The 17,915-nt window shown below is 43.3% G+C and overlaps 1 protein-coding gene across 2 annotated transcripts in view; it reads right to left on the bottom strand.

The window, feature by feature from the left end:
* TESPA1 (thymocyte expressed, positive selection associated 1) overlaps window positions 1–17,915 on the bottom strand; it is a 913,752-nt gene that overhangs the window by 257,595 nt on the left and 638,242 nt on the right. For both annotated transcript variants that reach the window (XM_069653203.1, XM_069653204.1), the window contains one exon: window positions 7,521–7,557. In XM_069653203.1, coding sequence (XP_069509304.1) covers window positions 7,521–7,557 — 37 coding nt within the window. The remainder of the gene's footprint in view (window positions 1–7,520; window positions 7,558–17,915) is intronic.

The following is a 17,915-nucleotide window of genomic DNA, read 5'->3' as shown; positions in this document are numbered from 1 at the left end:
CCTTCCCTACATTAATCAGGGAAAGGCCCAGATCCAAGGGTCAAAGGTGTATACCGCCAGTGACCTGACCAACGGTTACTGGACAGGGAAGACCAGTACAAGCTTGCCTTTACCTTTTGGGGGGCAGCAATACATGCGGACCCCCAGCCCCTTTAGATACATAAACTTTGGGAATTAATTCAATATCTTCCTACATAAGGCCATGTGCTCGAGTTGGGCGAAATGGGAAACCTGGCCTATGAGGGTGATGTCTTAATCAAGAGCTACAATTTGGAGGAACAGGTTGCTGAAATACGTTACTTTTTGACCCAGTTGCACAAAGACGGAGCAAAACTGTTGTTTAAGAAGGCACAGTGGTGTAAGACCCACGTGAACTTCTTAGGGCATGAAATCACCCCTGAGGGTCTCGGTCCCCATGCAAAAGAGGTGGAAGCATTATTGAAATTGAAAGACCCTACTACTCTGCGAGAATTAAGAAGCCTTCTTGGACTCACTAATTATAGTAGAAAGTGAATTGAAGACTATGCAGATGTGAAACGACCCTTGATCCATTTATTAAAGGCTGGGGTCAAGTGGGAGTGGGGTCCAGAACAATATGAGGCAGCAAAATAACTAAAGAGAAGGCTTTCCCAAGCACCTTGTTTGGCAAACCCCATAAAGAACAAGGGGTTCTTCTTGGAGACAGGGTTCTCAGATACTTGCTTCATGGCAGTATTATACCAAAAGCAGAACAAGGTCAACAAAGTAATCTTGTATGCTAGCAAGATTTTTTCCTCTGTAGAGGAAAATGGCAACAATTGCAAACAGGTACATCATTTTGGGCATTGAAGAATTACCGCCCATTCATTCAGGTGGAGCACATCATCGTGGAGACTCCTCACCAAACCTTGCAATATCCCCAAAGTGACTGAATCTGAACAGGGAACGTGGGTAATTCCAGAATTACTTCCTGGATTCTGTTCATGCAAGGATTGCCTGTGCAGGCCATATATTGCCAAAACAAGCGCAAAGGTTGTCGGACTTGCATGATTGTGCTCAAGAAAACTCTTGAGGGTGAAAGTCTAATGACCAACAATAACATGGAGGCATACTTAACTTCGCCACACAAGATCTATGAAGAAGACACATGTCAGGGGATACCCACAGTTTACGTGGATGGGTGCTCCTACCATGTTGAAAATCAAGGGGAAAAAAAACTAGTGGTAGGCAATTGGGAATGCCTGGGTGAATGATGCCCCAGAACCCTCTGCTGGGTACAAAATAGAAGTTAGGTGGCAGAGCTGATGGCAGTACATCAAGCCATCCTCACTGCCATGCCACATCAACTCAAAGAACTGGTCATAATCACTGATTCAGATTATGGGCCTCATCACGAGTTGGGCGGTAACGCCGGCGCTATTTGCCCCGGTGTTAATAGCCCTACCGCCAAACCCCCCGGCGCTATTAGCGCCGGATCATGGGTTTGGCGGAAGGGTTATTGCCCATTCCCTATTGGGCCCATTCGGGAATTCCTCATTGCCCATTGGGCCCAATGGGGAAAATTCCTGCTACTACCGCTGGTGAATTTCCCACCGGCGGTAATAGTGCCAAAAATCGGCAATTTTGCTGCGGATTTCCCCCCAGCTCAGGGCTGGTGGGAAATCCGCCAGGGCCATGATCTGGCAGACCCTTAAATGCGGCGGTAAAAGCACTACTGCTGCATTTAAGGGTTACCGCCAGGCTCGTGATGAGGACCTACGCCAGGAATCGGTTTGTGGAACACCTGATTAATTGGAAAAATCGAGGCATGCTGTGTGCGTATACCACACCGCTCCAGAAAGGGAAATGAATCCAGTCAATTGATGATCTGGTAACGTCTAATGAGATGATCATCTATTGGGAAAAGTTCAGAGGTCACTCCAAAATAGAGGAACCAGACACACCTGGAAATGACTTGGCTGGCAAGTTGGCCAAAACCAGTGCCACTCACTGGGATCTCCTAGAAACGGAATCCCTGTTAGGGGAAATTCACGTTGTTGCTGTCACCAGGTCCCAAATCCCATGCCAAAAATGAACTCTCAACTGCCCAGTGGTGTAAAGAAGCCCGAGATGCAGATGTAATTGCTGCACAAAAAAAGGACACAATAATTGGGAAGTTTTATCAACATATTGAAGACCTCATGAATTTTCCTCTTACAGAATCCAATTATATAGGGAAGGAGGATCTCTGAGTGTTGATGGCATTTTTCAAAATGTTCCGAATCCAAGACGGTTTGTTGGTACAGATATCCATATTTGGATGTGACCTGTGAGTGGTACCTACCTCATTCCGAAGCCTGATGTTAAGTCACGCCCATGACGCAGCCGCTGCCGGTCATAGGGGGTTTCATACAACCAGAGAAATCTTGCACAAGGTCGCATACTGGCCACACATGGGACAGGACCTCAAAATCTATTTAAAGGGGCTCAGTTTCAGCCGAGTTCCCTCACACACAGAGCTCCCCTACAGAAAAGGAGAATGGCACTGCCTTGGTCGGATTTGCAAGTTGTTTTCATTGGGCCAGTATTCTCTCCTCTAGAGGATTCAAGTACATGTTGACCGTGACATGCTTTTTTAGCAAGTGGGTGGAATGTCTTCCGGCCCCGAATTGCAAGGCAGAGACAGCTGCCACACTAATGATGAAACACATTTTCCCCCATTTAGCCTTTCCCCAAAGGATTGAGTCAGAATGAGGAAGTATTTTTACCAGCGAGGTGATGACCAAGATGTGGGACATACTAGGGGTAAAAGGAAAACTCCACATTGACTACCACCCAGCCTCGACAGGGGGAGTTGAGAGGTAAAATAAAGCAATTGAAGGCATATTGAAGAAGTTTGTGGTGGACTCTGGACCTAGTTGTGACATCCAATTACTGCTTGTCCTGATGGCCATTAGGTCTACACCCTCTTCTGCAACAAACATTTCTACATTTGAGCTCATGACTGGATGAAAAATTGTGATACCTCATCATCTGCTCTACAGAACTCAAGAGCAGACCCTGATCAATGCGTCCATGACGCATGAGTACATTGAACATTTAAGTAAACACCTTCAGCACACTTACGCTCAGAGACATTTAGAAAAGTCAGCAAAGGGGATGAAAACCCACTGCGACAATAAAGACTACCAAGAAGGAATACAAAATAGGAGACAGGGTCTACCTGTACAATTTCCAGAGGAACCAGACCAAGGAGCGAAATGTCCTCCCCCCTTTGCGTGGTGCCTTTGAAATTGTTGCTAAAATCTCACCTGTCGGCTATAAGATCTGCATCCCTAAAGGAGAACATGTGGAAGAGAAATGGGTCCATATCAATCAGTTGAAGAGCTGTCACTGCAGACAGACTTTATGACTGAAGAACCCAGTGAGTGTAGAGCCCAGAAACAATCTGAAGAATGAAAGGAAAGGATGGAGACCCGGATGGAGAAAATTACACACTTACAGGGAGTAAAACAATTCATACTTGGAACGGGTCAACATTAGAGAAGGTTGTGGATTGTATATGTCAAGAGAAAATCAAAGTATAACTCCTTGTTTTGTTGTCAATTTGTATGTCAATGATACCAGAGAAATAAGGACTGTATGAAATACGTAACCTCTCTTTTACTCTCAGCAGATTAAATAATTCCTTGCCTCTACAGTCCGGAGATTGAGCTACAGGAAAGGGAGGGGTCCAGGACCAAAACCTAAAATTCTGACAAGAGTGGAGTATAGACCAGAGCAACACTTCCTCGGGACAGGGAAATGCGCGGACATGCTCCAGGGAGGAAATTCATGGAATTACCCAAAGCCAAAAGCGGAAAAACACACTCTCTCCTTGCTCTTTTCTCTGAGTGACCTGAATCAAAGATCCTGGAGGGGGTGTTGAAACTGTGGGGTAAAATATAGTCTCTGAGTGTCAGAAATAAAGTGGCCATGCCAGGCCAGGATTTAAGAGTGAAGCTGGCTGGTGCTAACCATTTGAAAATTCAAGCCAGTACAAAACACTTCTTTTTCTGACTTAAGGCCAAGTGACATGGAAAGAAATGGGCTTAGTTAAACCTTACTAAAATGGACAAATGTGCAAGTGGATGAAGACACTTACTGTTCACATTTTAACTGACAGTTGAATAGAAATGCCTACTTGGAGAATTAAAGGGGCGATCGTTTTACCATTGTAAATAATGGCCTGTGCGTGGATAATACCGAAGAGATACTCATGTCATTTCAACTGTTATATTAAGGAAACACATTATACATGGAAAGATTTGAAAACTGCAGCAGTGCACATGGGATGAAAAGAAATAGTTGTGCATTGGAAGCTAAAAAGGAGGTATAACGCCTTTTCAATTTACAAATGAAGTTGAATGGTAGACTTCTTTTATCCAGTGATAAGAGACTTGATTTCAACCTATTAAAATGACATTTGTAAGAGAAAGGCCTGTTTCGCTTTCATAAAGGAATACTGATTCCCTGTGCTAACCATGGCCTATTCTGTATGCAGGAGATTGTTTTATTGACCTCTGTTATAATACTAAATAAAGAAAATATTTTATTTATGAACAACAGGCTCTGGTGCAGCATTAAAAGTTGCAGGTACACAGTGGGTACCCGTAATATGCTAGACTTGCAGAATGGTAAACTGCAACCTGTTGTTCTCCCTTAGCTGAAATTCCCCATTGAACTGTGAACTGAATTGTGTATCTGCATCCTGACCTCACAGCCCTTTGGTTTCATGAATACCAGGGATGCAGGACTGGTTTCCAGTAAATGTTTAAATATACAGAGAAAGAGATCAAATGTGTGGGGAATTTCTGATAACATGACTAACAGAAGCGACTTCAAGGTTAAATATTCACATCAAATATACATTAACTCTGGACAAAGACCCTTTGAAAATCTGAACTCAATACCTTTGGCTGGGCCCACCAAGGAAACAGGTCTGATTGTCAAGTTAAATGCTAAAATACACAAAGAAGTAGATTGATAGTTATGGCAGCTGCTGATAACATGTCCTGCAGAAGTGACCTTAAGGTCTGGCCTCCCCATAAACAGAGCATTAAGCACCAACCAAAGTTTTGAAGCCAAGGAGGGAAAGGTTTAAGATAAAGAAGGTGGCTGGTCAGATGTCATAGGAGAAATGGAAACTGGGGGCCATGTTATGCCCTGCCATTGATTAAACATTGAATATAGTTTTTCCTAAATAAAGGAAGCAGTGTGTGTCCTATCGAGCCCACCCATTGTTCAAATTAAAGGGGATGGAAAGCCAGTTAGGACCCTGTAAAAATGTAATGTGTGTGATGTACACAAACTCAGTTATGAGAATAATTATGATTAGGATTCCTGCAAGGAACAACTTGCAGAGAGGCAAGGAGAACTACCAAGGCCATCAGGGTAAACCTTGCCTGGAGACATGGGAGCCCTATCTGAGAGAGGTCTATCTGTAGGGATCTTTCTGTGGGAGAGGCCTGGGGTGAGCTGCCTACCAAAAGAGGGTCCTAAAAGTCTGGCTGGCTTCCTGAGCAAAGAGCAGAAATGCCCATGTAAGTAGATCCATCTCAAAAGCCATCCATTACGTGGGAGATACCTGGGAGATACCTGCCTTTATCCTTCTCCATTACTGGATAAAGGGGGGGCTGCATAGTCAGAAGAAGTCAACTGCTGCAACTATCCCGTCCCGGTGAAGCCCTGCTGCAGTCCTGCGCTATCTACCCTTCAACGACCAGAGAAGATCCAGTCCGGAGTCTTCTTCCCTTGAGCTTGGTGGGGATAACCAGCTCATCTTCTACAGCCAGAGGATCCTCTTCGTGGTTGAAATTGCTACACCCTGCTGTAGTGGTCTGGATAGCCATCTGAAGAGCCTCTCCTGTGTTTAAGGAGCACACCTTTTATTCACTGTCGCTGCTGCCGGCTTCAGCCCTGTGTGGTGCAGACCCCTCCAGGTGTCATCCTTTGGATTGAAGCTCCAGGAACCGTGTGTCTGCAGGAAACTACCAGGAACAGTTGTTCCTGGTAGTTTCCTGCAGACACACCAGCCTTGGCACCAGCCTCCTCATTGAATAAGGTACTGTGTTCTGCTCAAGGAATTAGGGCGAATCCCTTTTCTTCACCTCCAAGGCTTGCCCTTGTCTTCCCTCCTTCTTATAACTTTTGCTTCCTTTGTTGACAATATCTAAGTTCTCCTGGCTACGTTGAATCGTGAACTATCCGACTGTGTGATCCTCGACAACAGGAACCCGGTTCCACTTGACACTGGCTCCGGCCTATTGACTCTTGAATTTCTTTCTAAGAGTGTTCTCTGGTTCTGTCTGCCTTGACAAAATATTGCCTATGATTTTTGCCCCAACTCTCTCTGGGTATCTCAGGTGCTAAGTGTGTTTTTGCCCCGGTAACATTTCTTGCCGCGGATACGTGTTTCTTTAGTAAGACCGAACTGTCATTACTGTCAAAAAGTGATCGCAAGTGTATTCCCGGTAACGTCTTTTGTTTCACAACACCGGTCCGCTAAAACACAGGGTACTTACCTTGAAATGATACCGTACAAACTGAATTGGTTAGGTGTAGTGTATTTTACGTGTGGTTTTTGAATTAATAGAAGTGTCATGTTTATAACAAATGGTTGAAAAATAAATGTACTTATATTTTTTACCTGCAACCTTGAGTCAGTGTTTGCTTGAGTCACAGTAATTGTGGTCTCTTTGTGTAATCTCTGCTACTGCTCATATACTCTTGAGATAAGCCTGGCTGCTCCGCCACTGCTACCACTTTAACATAGTAGTACAGGCTCTTACCAAAGGTAAAACTTGTACTGCCACCTGTAGTCTTAATTGTGTGTAGTGGTCCCTAAGGGCACAGCACAGGATTCTGCCTAACATCATGCGAAGGAGGGCAGCAAAATTGGAGACAGCATATTTGCTTTGCTTTCCTTTTCTATCTCATGAGAGCACTTCATTGTACGCTTGCATGGGATTTTCATGCAAGTGTAAAACGAAAGGATTCCACAGAATATGCCTCATATGAACATCTGCTAATGAGCAGGCGGATTCCATTGGAATCCATAATAAAACACTGTCTGTAAAGCAAATTTCCAGGGCGTGTTTTAGTTTTCTCAAAGCGGAGAGTAAAAGTAAACAGTAGAGGTGATTTTGCCTTGCTTTACTCTTTACTTTTACACTACGCTTTGAGAGTTTTGACAATTGCATGCGGGGGACCAGCAATGCCTATGTGCAAGTGCTGATGGTCCCACTCAATTACCATTTCATCTGAAATGACACCCTGCCTCTTTCGGTGTCAGTAAACTTCCATTGCACAAGTGGATAGAGCAGCAGGAGGAAAAACGTCTACGTCCTTGCAGGCTCAAACAAGCCACTATTAATGAGGGAACAAATGACTCAATAACACAATTATGACGCCAACCTCATCCAAACCCTATGTGCGATTAGTCATCCTGCCACACATCTGTAACAATGTATCTTTGCATCTCTTAAAAAAAAATCGACACAAACAGAAATAAACCACCTCACCTTGCTGGGGTTTTGTAAATCCCAGGAAACAACGTTGCTAAAAAGACAAAGATAAAGGAATACATTCATTATGTAAACTCCAATGGCTTTCAATTCCAACCCCATATATTTTGTGACATAGGAATAAGCAGTTGAACACGAATATGATAAATGCGTCCATTAATAACTCCAATTACAAGGGGTAGAAGTGAAACTCTACCTCCACGGGCATTTGTTTTAGACAACTCTTTAACGCCATTAATTACTTTTAACGGAATATCTTGTCACAGACAATACAATATGGCTGCATCATTCTATGGCAAGAGCAGAGACCCCAGTTGTGCTTTAAATATTCTTCATTTCTCTCTGAGCCGCAACTAAAGTGTGGCAATCTCGTTTTTACCACAACATTGCTCAGAATAGTCAAGCACAAATAAAACCCAGACAGGGTCACGTGGCCTTAACTGATAACCACATGTGCATTTCTCCCACTTCTGCCACAGCCTGTCTGAGCCACTCATTTCCCTTGGCAAGCAGATCTCATTTTTTGAGCATTGCACTGTTTTGTGTATTTATGTATTTATAAATGAAGGTTTGCGATAGTATATCATGAAAATACGTTGAGAACGAGCACTGTCTTTTCAGCATTCCCAGTGTTATCGCATTTACATTGAAGGCTTAGCCACATAGACCCGAAAGCGGTTAAAGCACCACAGGCAGATGCCTGGCACGTCAGGAGAACATCAGTTTCAGCAGCGTCAGACTTTCCTTGGGCTCGTTCTCCATTGCCAATCCCAGACTGGCTCAGGAAGAGGCAGCCTAAGCTCCGGAATACTTGAGCAAGGCACGGATCCACGTTCAGGCTCATTAACAGCCCCTGTAAAAGAAGATTTAGAAAACCTTTCTTTGAAGATTAAACAGACCACCTGAAAATAGAACACATCAGTTTGTAAGTTGTGGTGGATAGAGCTACAACCGTGAGATGTTGACCATTTATCCACGTACAATGGTGGCATTAAGAATAGAATGGGTAGGTCTTAAGAAGGACGCAAAGAAGACGTTTCTATTTCTCTGAACCTGTATCTGAAGCCATGGATATGTGATGTAATGTAAGTGGTCTTGTATAGGGCCTTTCTGCCACTATAAGTGTCCTTTCTGTGTGTGTCTAAGAAAGAAACCTCTGGTGTTGATGGGTGCAATACAGAAGTACCTGGTTCTTGTGTGCCAAACTGCTATCTATGGGTTTGGCAGAGAAACTTGGAAGTATGTTATCCATAGAAAGAGCTCAAGGTATGGTAGTCTTCATCACTTTGGGTCTGATTAGGTGCTGATGTGGGTGAATGTGACAGCAATAAAGAGGAGAGGTTAGTGGCTCAATTAATTGTGATGTGCTAAAGGCGAGTCCTGTGGCTGCTGTCTGTTGGTGGTTTGTGTGTATTGTATAATTGCTAGAAGGCCTTAATAAGGAGTGGGGAAGAGGGTAGTAAGCCTTGAAAGGAAAAACAACCTATTAAGGAAGTGTCAGAGGTGACAGCAGAGTCACGGAAATCAAATTACTCGGACATTGGATTGAGAGAGCGACCAGCATTCACTACAATACTACAAATAACTAAATTTAGCATCAAGCACCATGCGTCAAGGCTTCCTGTTCGGCTTTCCTTTCTGGAAAGAATTGGATAAATAGGAAGTAATTTACAAAATCCATTGACAAGGTGAAGACCTCAATTCTAGATGTCTTTTTGTCCAAGGTTTATGCAAGGATTGGTTAATGTAGGAACCAATGATCGGGCTACTATGAGGGGCAGTTACACACCTTCTAGGGAATTTGCAGAACCTTTCAAAAGTCAGCGGGCAAGTGAAAGACCCGCCCTTGTTCCGGAAAAGGCTGAGCTGGCTGAGGCTGCAACTTGAGGAGTGCCTCAAGTCAAACAGCATTTCCATCAGCAAGCTCTATCCTGTTCCCCTCTTAAGTATAGGGCGATGCTTATACATGGAAAAGGTCAACAAAAAGGCATACACTGATTGCATAAAGGCCAATGGCTTTCAATTCCAAACACATATATTTTGTGAAATAGAAATAAGCAGTTGAACCCGAATATATTAAACATGCCCATTCATAACTTCAATTTCAAGGGATGGGATCTGCCACTGTTGGCATTTGTGTTAGTCAACCCTTAAGCACCATTACTTTTCACAAATATATTTTCACAGACAATACAATTTTGTTGCATTATTCTGTGGCAAGAGCAGTGACCCCAGTTATGCTTTACGTATTCTTCTTTTCTCTCTGAGCCGCAATCAAAGCATGGCAAACCACGTTTTCATCAAAACATTGCTCAGAAAGGTCAAGCACAAATAAATCTCAGATAGGGTCAAATGGCCTTAACCAATTTTCACATATTAATTTCTCCCACTTCTGCCACGGTCTTCCTGAGCCACCCCTTTCCCTTGGCAAGCACATAGAAGTGGCCCTCCAGATCTCATCCCGAGTCTGAGCATTGCACTGTTGTATGCCTGGATGTATGCATTTATTTATTTAATTTAATTTATTTGTAGCGCGCTGGTTTAAACCCGCGGGTGTTGGGGCGCACATAGACACACCATGAACAAACATCAAAAGATGAGACAATCCAATACCAAGTACATAGGTTTGGGAGGAGTGGAAAAGCTATTATTTGAATAAAAACGTTAAAAACGTTTTTAAGGACTGCTGGAAGGTGGGAAGTTTTTGCTGCTGTCTGATACTCAAGGGAAGTGAGTTCCAGAGATTTGAAGCATAAGTCAGGAAGGAGATGCCCAGTCCATTCTTGCATTAAAATCCCTTACAATTAACCAAGAACAAGTCTGAGGAGCGCAGAGGTCTGGCCGCAGTATAGCCTGACACCAAAGATTTCAGGTAAGCAGCAGCCAATCCGTAAAGGCTCCGATGTACTAAGGTGGCAGACTTAAAGTGGATCCGAGCCAGCACCGGAAGCCAGTGTCGATGTTTCCTTTGATTGGAGATGTGCTCTCTCAGTGGGGTTCTTGTACTGATGCGAACGGCATCCTTCTGAATCATTTGGCATCTTTGGAGGGAAGGTGTACTTGCTCTGATCAGCAAGGCGTTACAGTAGTCGAGCCGCGCCTGGATGCTGACTCCTGCTATTGTGGCACAGCTCATCTCAGAGAAAAAAGGCTGAATGTTATGAAGCAGCCTAAGATGGTAGCCATATTTCCCAGCGAGTTCTGTTACATTGGTCTGTGCACTTAGTGAGGGCTCTAAGTATACGCCAAGGTGTTTTACCTTTTAGGAATGGGAATCTCGCAGTTCAGGATTTAAAGCTTTTGTAATCCTGGGGCAATTTAGTACTTACTGACTCGACCCGAAGATCCGGAGTTCAGTTTTGCACCCATTTAGACAAAGCCAATTGTTTGTCATCTTGATTCCACCAGCTGATATGTCGGTTCTACCTTGGTCATGTCGGACTCGTAGCTTCCGGAGATCTCTAGAATGAGCTCCGTGTCATTGGAATAGTTTGTAAAAAGGATCCCCTTTTGCTCGAATAATATGCATAGAGACGGATATATGTGATTACTCTGACCACTTCACGGTGTGGGATGTTTTTACCCATGCATCCAAGCCCTACAATAAAACTGTGCAGTACTGGCATGGAAAACATCATGATGGCCAGAACTCCCCAGAGAGTGCCCAGGGAAAACATGAAGAATAGGCTGCCACCCATTTTTGCCTATGTTGTGAGCACAGGAGGGCACTGCCTAACCACCATTGGGCTACACACACAGTAGCCTGAAACCATTGGGAATGGCAATGCTGATTGCCAAAAGCAACCCAGAACTGTGGGGAATTCATTTTCTTAATCCCAAAAATGGTTGCATTACCAGTACTCACCACTATCAGAAAGACGGCGTTTTAAAACCACCAGACTTTTGTGTAAAACTGCACAAATGAAACAAAACCAGACCAAGGAAAGACTTGCTAAGAGGTGGAAGAATGTAAAACCATATTCTGAAATGACTTGAAGGAAGTAATTATTTAATGTATAGGTACAAATTGTCAGTTTAATTTGAATGTAGAAAACTGGGAACAAAAAGTGACATTTAGCTGAAACCTGTCTTAGTGAAACTGGATTCTGCCTGACAACTACCCCCGACAGGAGAAACCTGTTCAGCCACTCTTCCCAGGCCTAGCTGCATCCTGCTGCCCCTTGCCAAAAGGAGTTGTCACCTCTCTGATTAGATTAGGGGTGGAGCACCTAGCAACTGGAAGGAACAGAACAATGCAACTCCCTTGACTCAGGCACATGTTATATTGGGGGCGTCGTAAAGTGGCTTCCTCTTAGGGGAAACTGGGAGGGGCAGTGCCCCTGCTAGCAGCTGAGCTTGGGGGAAGTGGATAAACCAGTTATTCCACCCTGTGATGTGGGAAGCCACACCCCTTTTTGACCAGGGCATAATTTTAAAAAGATAGATAACTCATAGTGCGGACTTGTCAGAATTATATAAGTAATATCATTATTTTTGTGATTTTTCTGTGAACATTTTGAGAGGTGTTAGGACCCTGTGGTATATTCTGGGGGGTTGCTAGCGGAAAATAGGGTCTCACTCCAAATGTCTGCATGTTAAATATCTGACACGTCATCAATTAATGTCCATACTCTTTGCGCACATGTGTGTAATTTTGGGTAAATGTCCGATATTGCAAAACTAGTTAAAAAGCGCAAAATGTTGTCATTTTTGAATGCAAGCCCCCAGGAAGATCAGAGGCGGACAAGCATGGACCATAAGGAATATATAATGTGCACATGTAATTTCAACAAATTGTATATCTGGGAAAGATGTATTTGAATCAAATATAGATTTGTGGGCAAACTGACCAGGGGAGGATCCTCTGACCCATAAACAAACCTCATCATGATGACAATCCATTTCCTTTCCCCAATCATGGGAGAGGGGAGAATTGGGCCAATGACAAGTAGAGAGGGGCAGGTTTAGCTAGGCCCAGGCACACACCCATTTTCAAAACACATAAAAAGAGACTGCTGGGACAGGTAGAGACATTCAATTCCATTTGCTGCAGAGCATGCTGACCGACGACTTCACATCCAGAGATGCAACACTTAGACTTCCAAGCTAAACAGAGACTACAGAACTTTGAACCAAGAAGGCCCACTGCAAGCAAAAGTATTTGTCAGCAGGCCTCAAAATCATTTGCAAACTATTCCACAGCCGGGCGAGCTGTCTGAATTCTTTTGCCAAGAACTCCTGCCAGTACCCAGAAAGCAGTGTTACATCCAGAATCCACTTGATCCGGACCGGAAAGCAGAGCAGTATCCAGAACCACAGGCCACTGAATCCAGAGAGGCTAGACCAGCAGAGCAGAGCTGACCCAGATCGCTGTGAGCAGAACCGGTGCCTGATTGACCCGCCGAGCAGACAGAACCGCAGCCAGACGTGTTGACCAGATCCGTGACGAGGCCTAGTTCAAATCTATATTGTGAGTGCCTAGCAGAACTGTGCAGAACCAATCTCTTAGTTAAAATAATCTAATCCAAACTATTTTAACCTAAGTAAAACAGCCTCCTAGAAATCGTGTCATCTGTCATTTGTAAAGCTGCACAACTGTCACCTGTCAATTCTGAAGCTGCAAGCTGTCACCTGTCATTTTGAGTTTTACTTTTAATCCGAAAAACTACCTTTATTTAATCGTCCGTATCTCTGGAACCGTTTTAACTTTCCTCTGAAAGCTTAGAATCTAAGCTTTCCAACAAGCCTAGAACCGACTTGCTACTCCTTATACTTTTGCTGCAATCACGATTCACGCACTCAGGAATTTACCGCGATTTGCGATTTTGGCTCAATTTCTCCACTTGTCAAAATAGCAGCTCCATTCTTTCCTTTGTTAAAATCCGTTTGCAACTTGGTAATAACTCATAGAGCATTGCTAAAGTGAGCCTGAACTAATACCAACACGCATCTCCCACTCACCCTGAATCTCTAGAGGGAATTAAAATCATTGGCACATTTTCCCATCCATTGCCATCAAATTTAAAAAGCATTTTGGGCCTGTGTTTCAAACTCCTACCTGTTTCCTCTAAGCTTGCTGGGGGGAATTGAATTTCGTATTGTATTTGATTGCATTCCTGAGAACTTTGTGCTCCTCTTTCCATCTCCTTCCATTTCTTACATTGCATAGGGGAGGGGGGTGAATTGCCAGAGAAAAAGTGATTATCTTATCTTTTGCTAAAATCATATCAAGTATTTCTGTACTGCATTTTATTCCTCATTGCTTTTCCCTTGAAATCATACAAGTATTTTTGCTACTTTATCCATCCTGTACTAACTCCTCATTGATTGTAAAGAAGTGTGCTAGTGCCAGATTACCCATTGTTGATCAACATTATATGTCTAAGTGTACTATCAGATATTAATTTATTATAAAGTGTGATATATATATATATTGTTTAAATTCTCAAATTAATTTGCAAAACAAACCTACTTCTTGGCTCAGTGGGGTCAGGGGGATTCTAAGAGGGGGGTGTTATACAAGGGTGGTCGTCCAGAGTACTGAACTAGACATAAAAATACATTAATAAGGGTTTTCCTCAGCATCCCAGACTAGGCATTGACTTGGCTGTAGTGTTGATTGAATATCGCTTACACGTTGACCAGCGTAAAATGTCACCTTTTAATTTCGACCCCCTTTTTACCCCATATATATGTGGAGGATACCCTGGCAAACCCCCCCCTACATGCATTATATGCCATACCCACCTGTCCCACATATATATGGGGTGTAAAGGGCGTTGAAAGACATTTTTAGGGGTCGCAGTGATGTGGTTGCAGTAATTGTATGATCCCATAGAGGCTTGATGTAAATATTGAAGAGGATTGTGGACATACATGCTCCCTGAGGGACACCACAGCAGATGGGTGCTGGAGGGGACAAAGAGTGTATACTAGATAGCGTATACCAGACTTGCCCAAGCCGTTGAGTCCTCACTGCAGTTGCCCAAATCTCTCAAAGTATCGAGCAGGCTTTTGTGATCTAAAAGGTTGATCGCAGAACTACAAGACTTGTCTTACCTTTATCTAGGATTTATAAATTAAGGTTTGTGACAAGATGTTAGGAATTAACCCTATGATTTCAGCATTTCCAGTGTTATCACAATGAAATGTGGATGCTAACACGCTTCACGAATGTGTGCCTGAGGTGTGCCTGAGGGTGATGATTATAATTGTTCAAATTAACTGGAGTGAAATCTTTGAGGATCACTGGTCTGAGGCTTTTGCCTGGAATTGAACATTTTGCTGATTTACACTGACACCCTGTGTCTGATGCAGATCCTTTCTGACGAAATATTTGCCACAGTGAAGTACTAGATCTCACTAAGACATGGTCTATCTTTCATTCTTTGCAGTATGCAAAGGGACTCATAAGTAGTATCTTCCTAGAGAAGAAAAAGAAAGACAGTCGTGCTCTCAGTATTAAACATAAGGTAATTCAACTACTGGATGATCTACGACCATTCCAAGATACAAAGGATGTAGCTCTTCAGGGACATTCTTTCAGGGCAATGGTAGGAAAGGTTGGACTGAAGAGCTGCAATTCTGCTAATACCCGTCTTAAAATCTTGCAGTAGGTTCTTTTAATTCTGGTTCACACAGTGGTGTTTGGCCAAAATTCCTTTGGTGATTAGCCAATCAATAATCATAACCCACAGGACCTCATGCAGATGACCATAATCACCCTTCATCGTATATATTTTTGTTTTGGATAAACTATTGTAATTGTGTCCAGCAAAACATTTTCAGACCCAGTGCTTCATATACTTAACTGAACATTCAAAACATCTAGCATGCGGGAACATGGTTAGACTAATGTAAGGTGGTCCTTCAATTCCCAGATGTCATAAGACAGCACCAGGGGTGAAATGAAAGCATCGAAGGGGAGATCAGACTTTAATGTGTTCCAAGATCAAGTAATGAATTCAGGTGTGAACTAGTCTGGATGAGAAGCCTTTCGCAAGGATCTATCAGGTTGCTGATGGAGGTTAGGACAGGGGATAACTCAGTCAATCATCCTTGAAATACAAGATACTGGCAGATCTCGCAAATGACATTTGGCACTAATTACTGGGGTGCTTTTATTGGAAGGGACGTCCCACTCAAGCGATATTGAATGTCTGGCCCTGCTCTGGAATCTCAGGTCTTCCATAACAACCTGTAGCCAGATTATCAAAGGTTTGCGTTTGTTTTTCTTCCTTTGTGTGCTCCAACTGCGCTGCTTTCTGATTATCAGAAAGCTGCGCACGGTAACAGCCCTGGGGCCAGATTACAGAAACTTTGCATTGGTGCAAGTGCAAAGTTTGCCTTGGTATTAGCACTAGGGCAAAGTGTGCCCTATTTTTAAAAACAATGGGACACATTAGAAAACTATTACAGAATGATAAGTGCAGTTTGGTAGGCTATATGCACCTGGGCAAAAATTGCCTTCGGGTAAAAAAGATTAATTTTTACTGCATTATTGAAACAGGGCAAAGTTTGCCCTAGTGCTTATACGAAATGGTATTAGCACTAGGGCAAACTTGCCCTGGAAAAAAAAAAACATATTGAAAATGTATCTTTTTTGCATTGGGGCTATTTTTTCCCTGGTGCTTATACCCTGCTAAATTGCACTTGCCATGGTGCAATCGTTTTCTAATGTGTCCCCTGGTTCATTTACAGGTAAAATCTTAATGTTTTTGCATGTCTCCCTGTAGCGTTGCATGTAGTCTTTTTGGCCCAAGCCCGCGAGTGCGTGGATTTTGACGCGCCAAAGGATTTATTAGTCCTCATCAAAATGATCAAATCCTGGTGGAATGTCTTGCATTTAGCACCCACTGCACATTATGTGCACTCCCAACCAAGTTACGTGGCAAAGTGTTGATAATAGGTTCATTAGGAGCCTCTGTACATATGTATGTTTTCACATATTTTTAAAAAGATGTAAGCTCTTTATATGTGTTCTTTGGTGTGTCTTCACAGCTGGCTTTACATCCTGAGCATACCCCGCAAAATGTAGGAATAGCAATAATTATAGGTTTCTGCAACTCTTAATCATTTTGTAATGTAAGTATTGCTAATAAGGATTTGTGCTTTAACTTGATTGTTGAAAAGTCATGTTACCATGCACGAAGGAGTGCAGACATTCGTTACGTTTAAAAATGCAAATTAGTCTCATGAGAGATGCAGCGTGTCGAAAGCCCAAGAAGGGTTCAGCGAGGGTATAGGTGCAATGTTGGGAAAGTGAGCGGCAAAGGAAGCAAAGGAAGGTAGAGAGAAAAGCACCCAAAGCTATTGCGAACAGGTCGCCACACTGTATCTGTTCATAGGAAGCGAAAGGTAGCACTAAATGGCCAGGTGTACTTAACGCAGCGTGCTGCATAGGAGGCAGACTGCCCGCCACATTATCAAAGAGGTGCTAGCGTGAGCAATTATCAAAGCAGCACTTAGCGCCCCTTTGATAATTGCTCTTCCTTGGTCACGCTCTGGTTAAAAACAGTGCTATCTATGATAGTTATAAAAAACGGCCAATCGAAAATCAGTGATAAATAATAAAGAAATTGAGCACAGCCCTCAATTTCTTGGATAGTCTGGCCCCGGATGTCTTCATCTACCATTCATGGCATTGTAGAACAACTGGATTAAATGGTATTTAGCATAAAGGGAACGATGCCTGGCTGTTGTATGGAACAACATGTATACACTGGTTTGTCAGATTTACAGATTATAATGTGGACTACCCTCTGAACTACCTTATCTATAGAGAGGGGATGCCTAAAGAGCAGTTAAAACTTAAAGGTGATCAGTAGGGTATGATTATACTTGAGGGACGAACAGTGCTCTGTTGCTTTCCATATCGAGATCCACACTCATATTTATTTTTGTATTTCCAATTTTCTATAGCGCAAATCGAATCTATGTGATCACTGCACCGCCCGTAACTGCGCCAACAAAAAAGTTGACGCCAATTATGCCACAGCGCAGTAATCAAATGGGTCACTTTACCCATGTCCCCGACCCTGCATAACCCACCAAACCACGCTATTTAATTTCACATCGGCACACTTTGTGTGCGCCGCCGACTCCCCGCTATCCCTGCAGCGTCAGTTCCTCACACTTGCATGGGTCGTAGCTGACGATGCAGGGTGTTTTTTGTTTTACTTTCTTGTCCCCCGGTTACCACAATGGTAAGCGGGGGACACCCCCGCAGAGCTACGACTCTCGTTACTGCCCCTAAGGTGAGCAGGGGACACCCCTGAAACCCCTGCTCTGCTTGGGTACAGTAATGGGAGTCGGTATTTTGTGCGTCCCCAAAGTTGCAGTGACTGTGGGGGCGCACAAATGAGGGCGACATTTTTGTATATTTCAGCGCAA

Source organism: Ambystoma mexicanum, chromosome 3q, assembly GCF_040938575.1.
Source record: "Ambystoma mexicanum isolate Mex_15411 chromosome 3q, UKY_AmexF1_1, whole genome shotgun sequence".
In the NCBI taxonomy this organism is placed as follows: domain Eukaryota; kingdom Metazoa; phylum Chordata; class Amphibia; order Caudata; family Ambystomatidae; genus Ambystoma; species Ambystoma mexicanum.
This window is presented reverse-complemented; position numbering and strand designations above follow the sequence as displayed.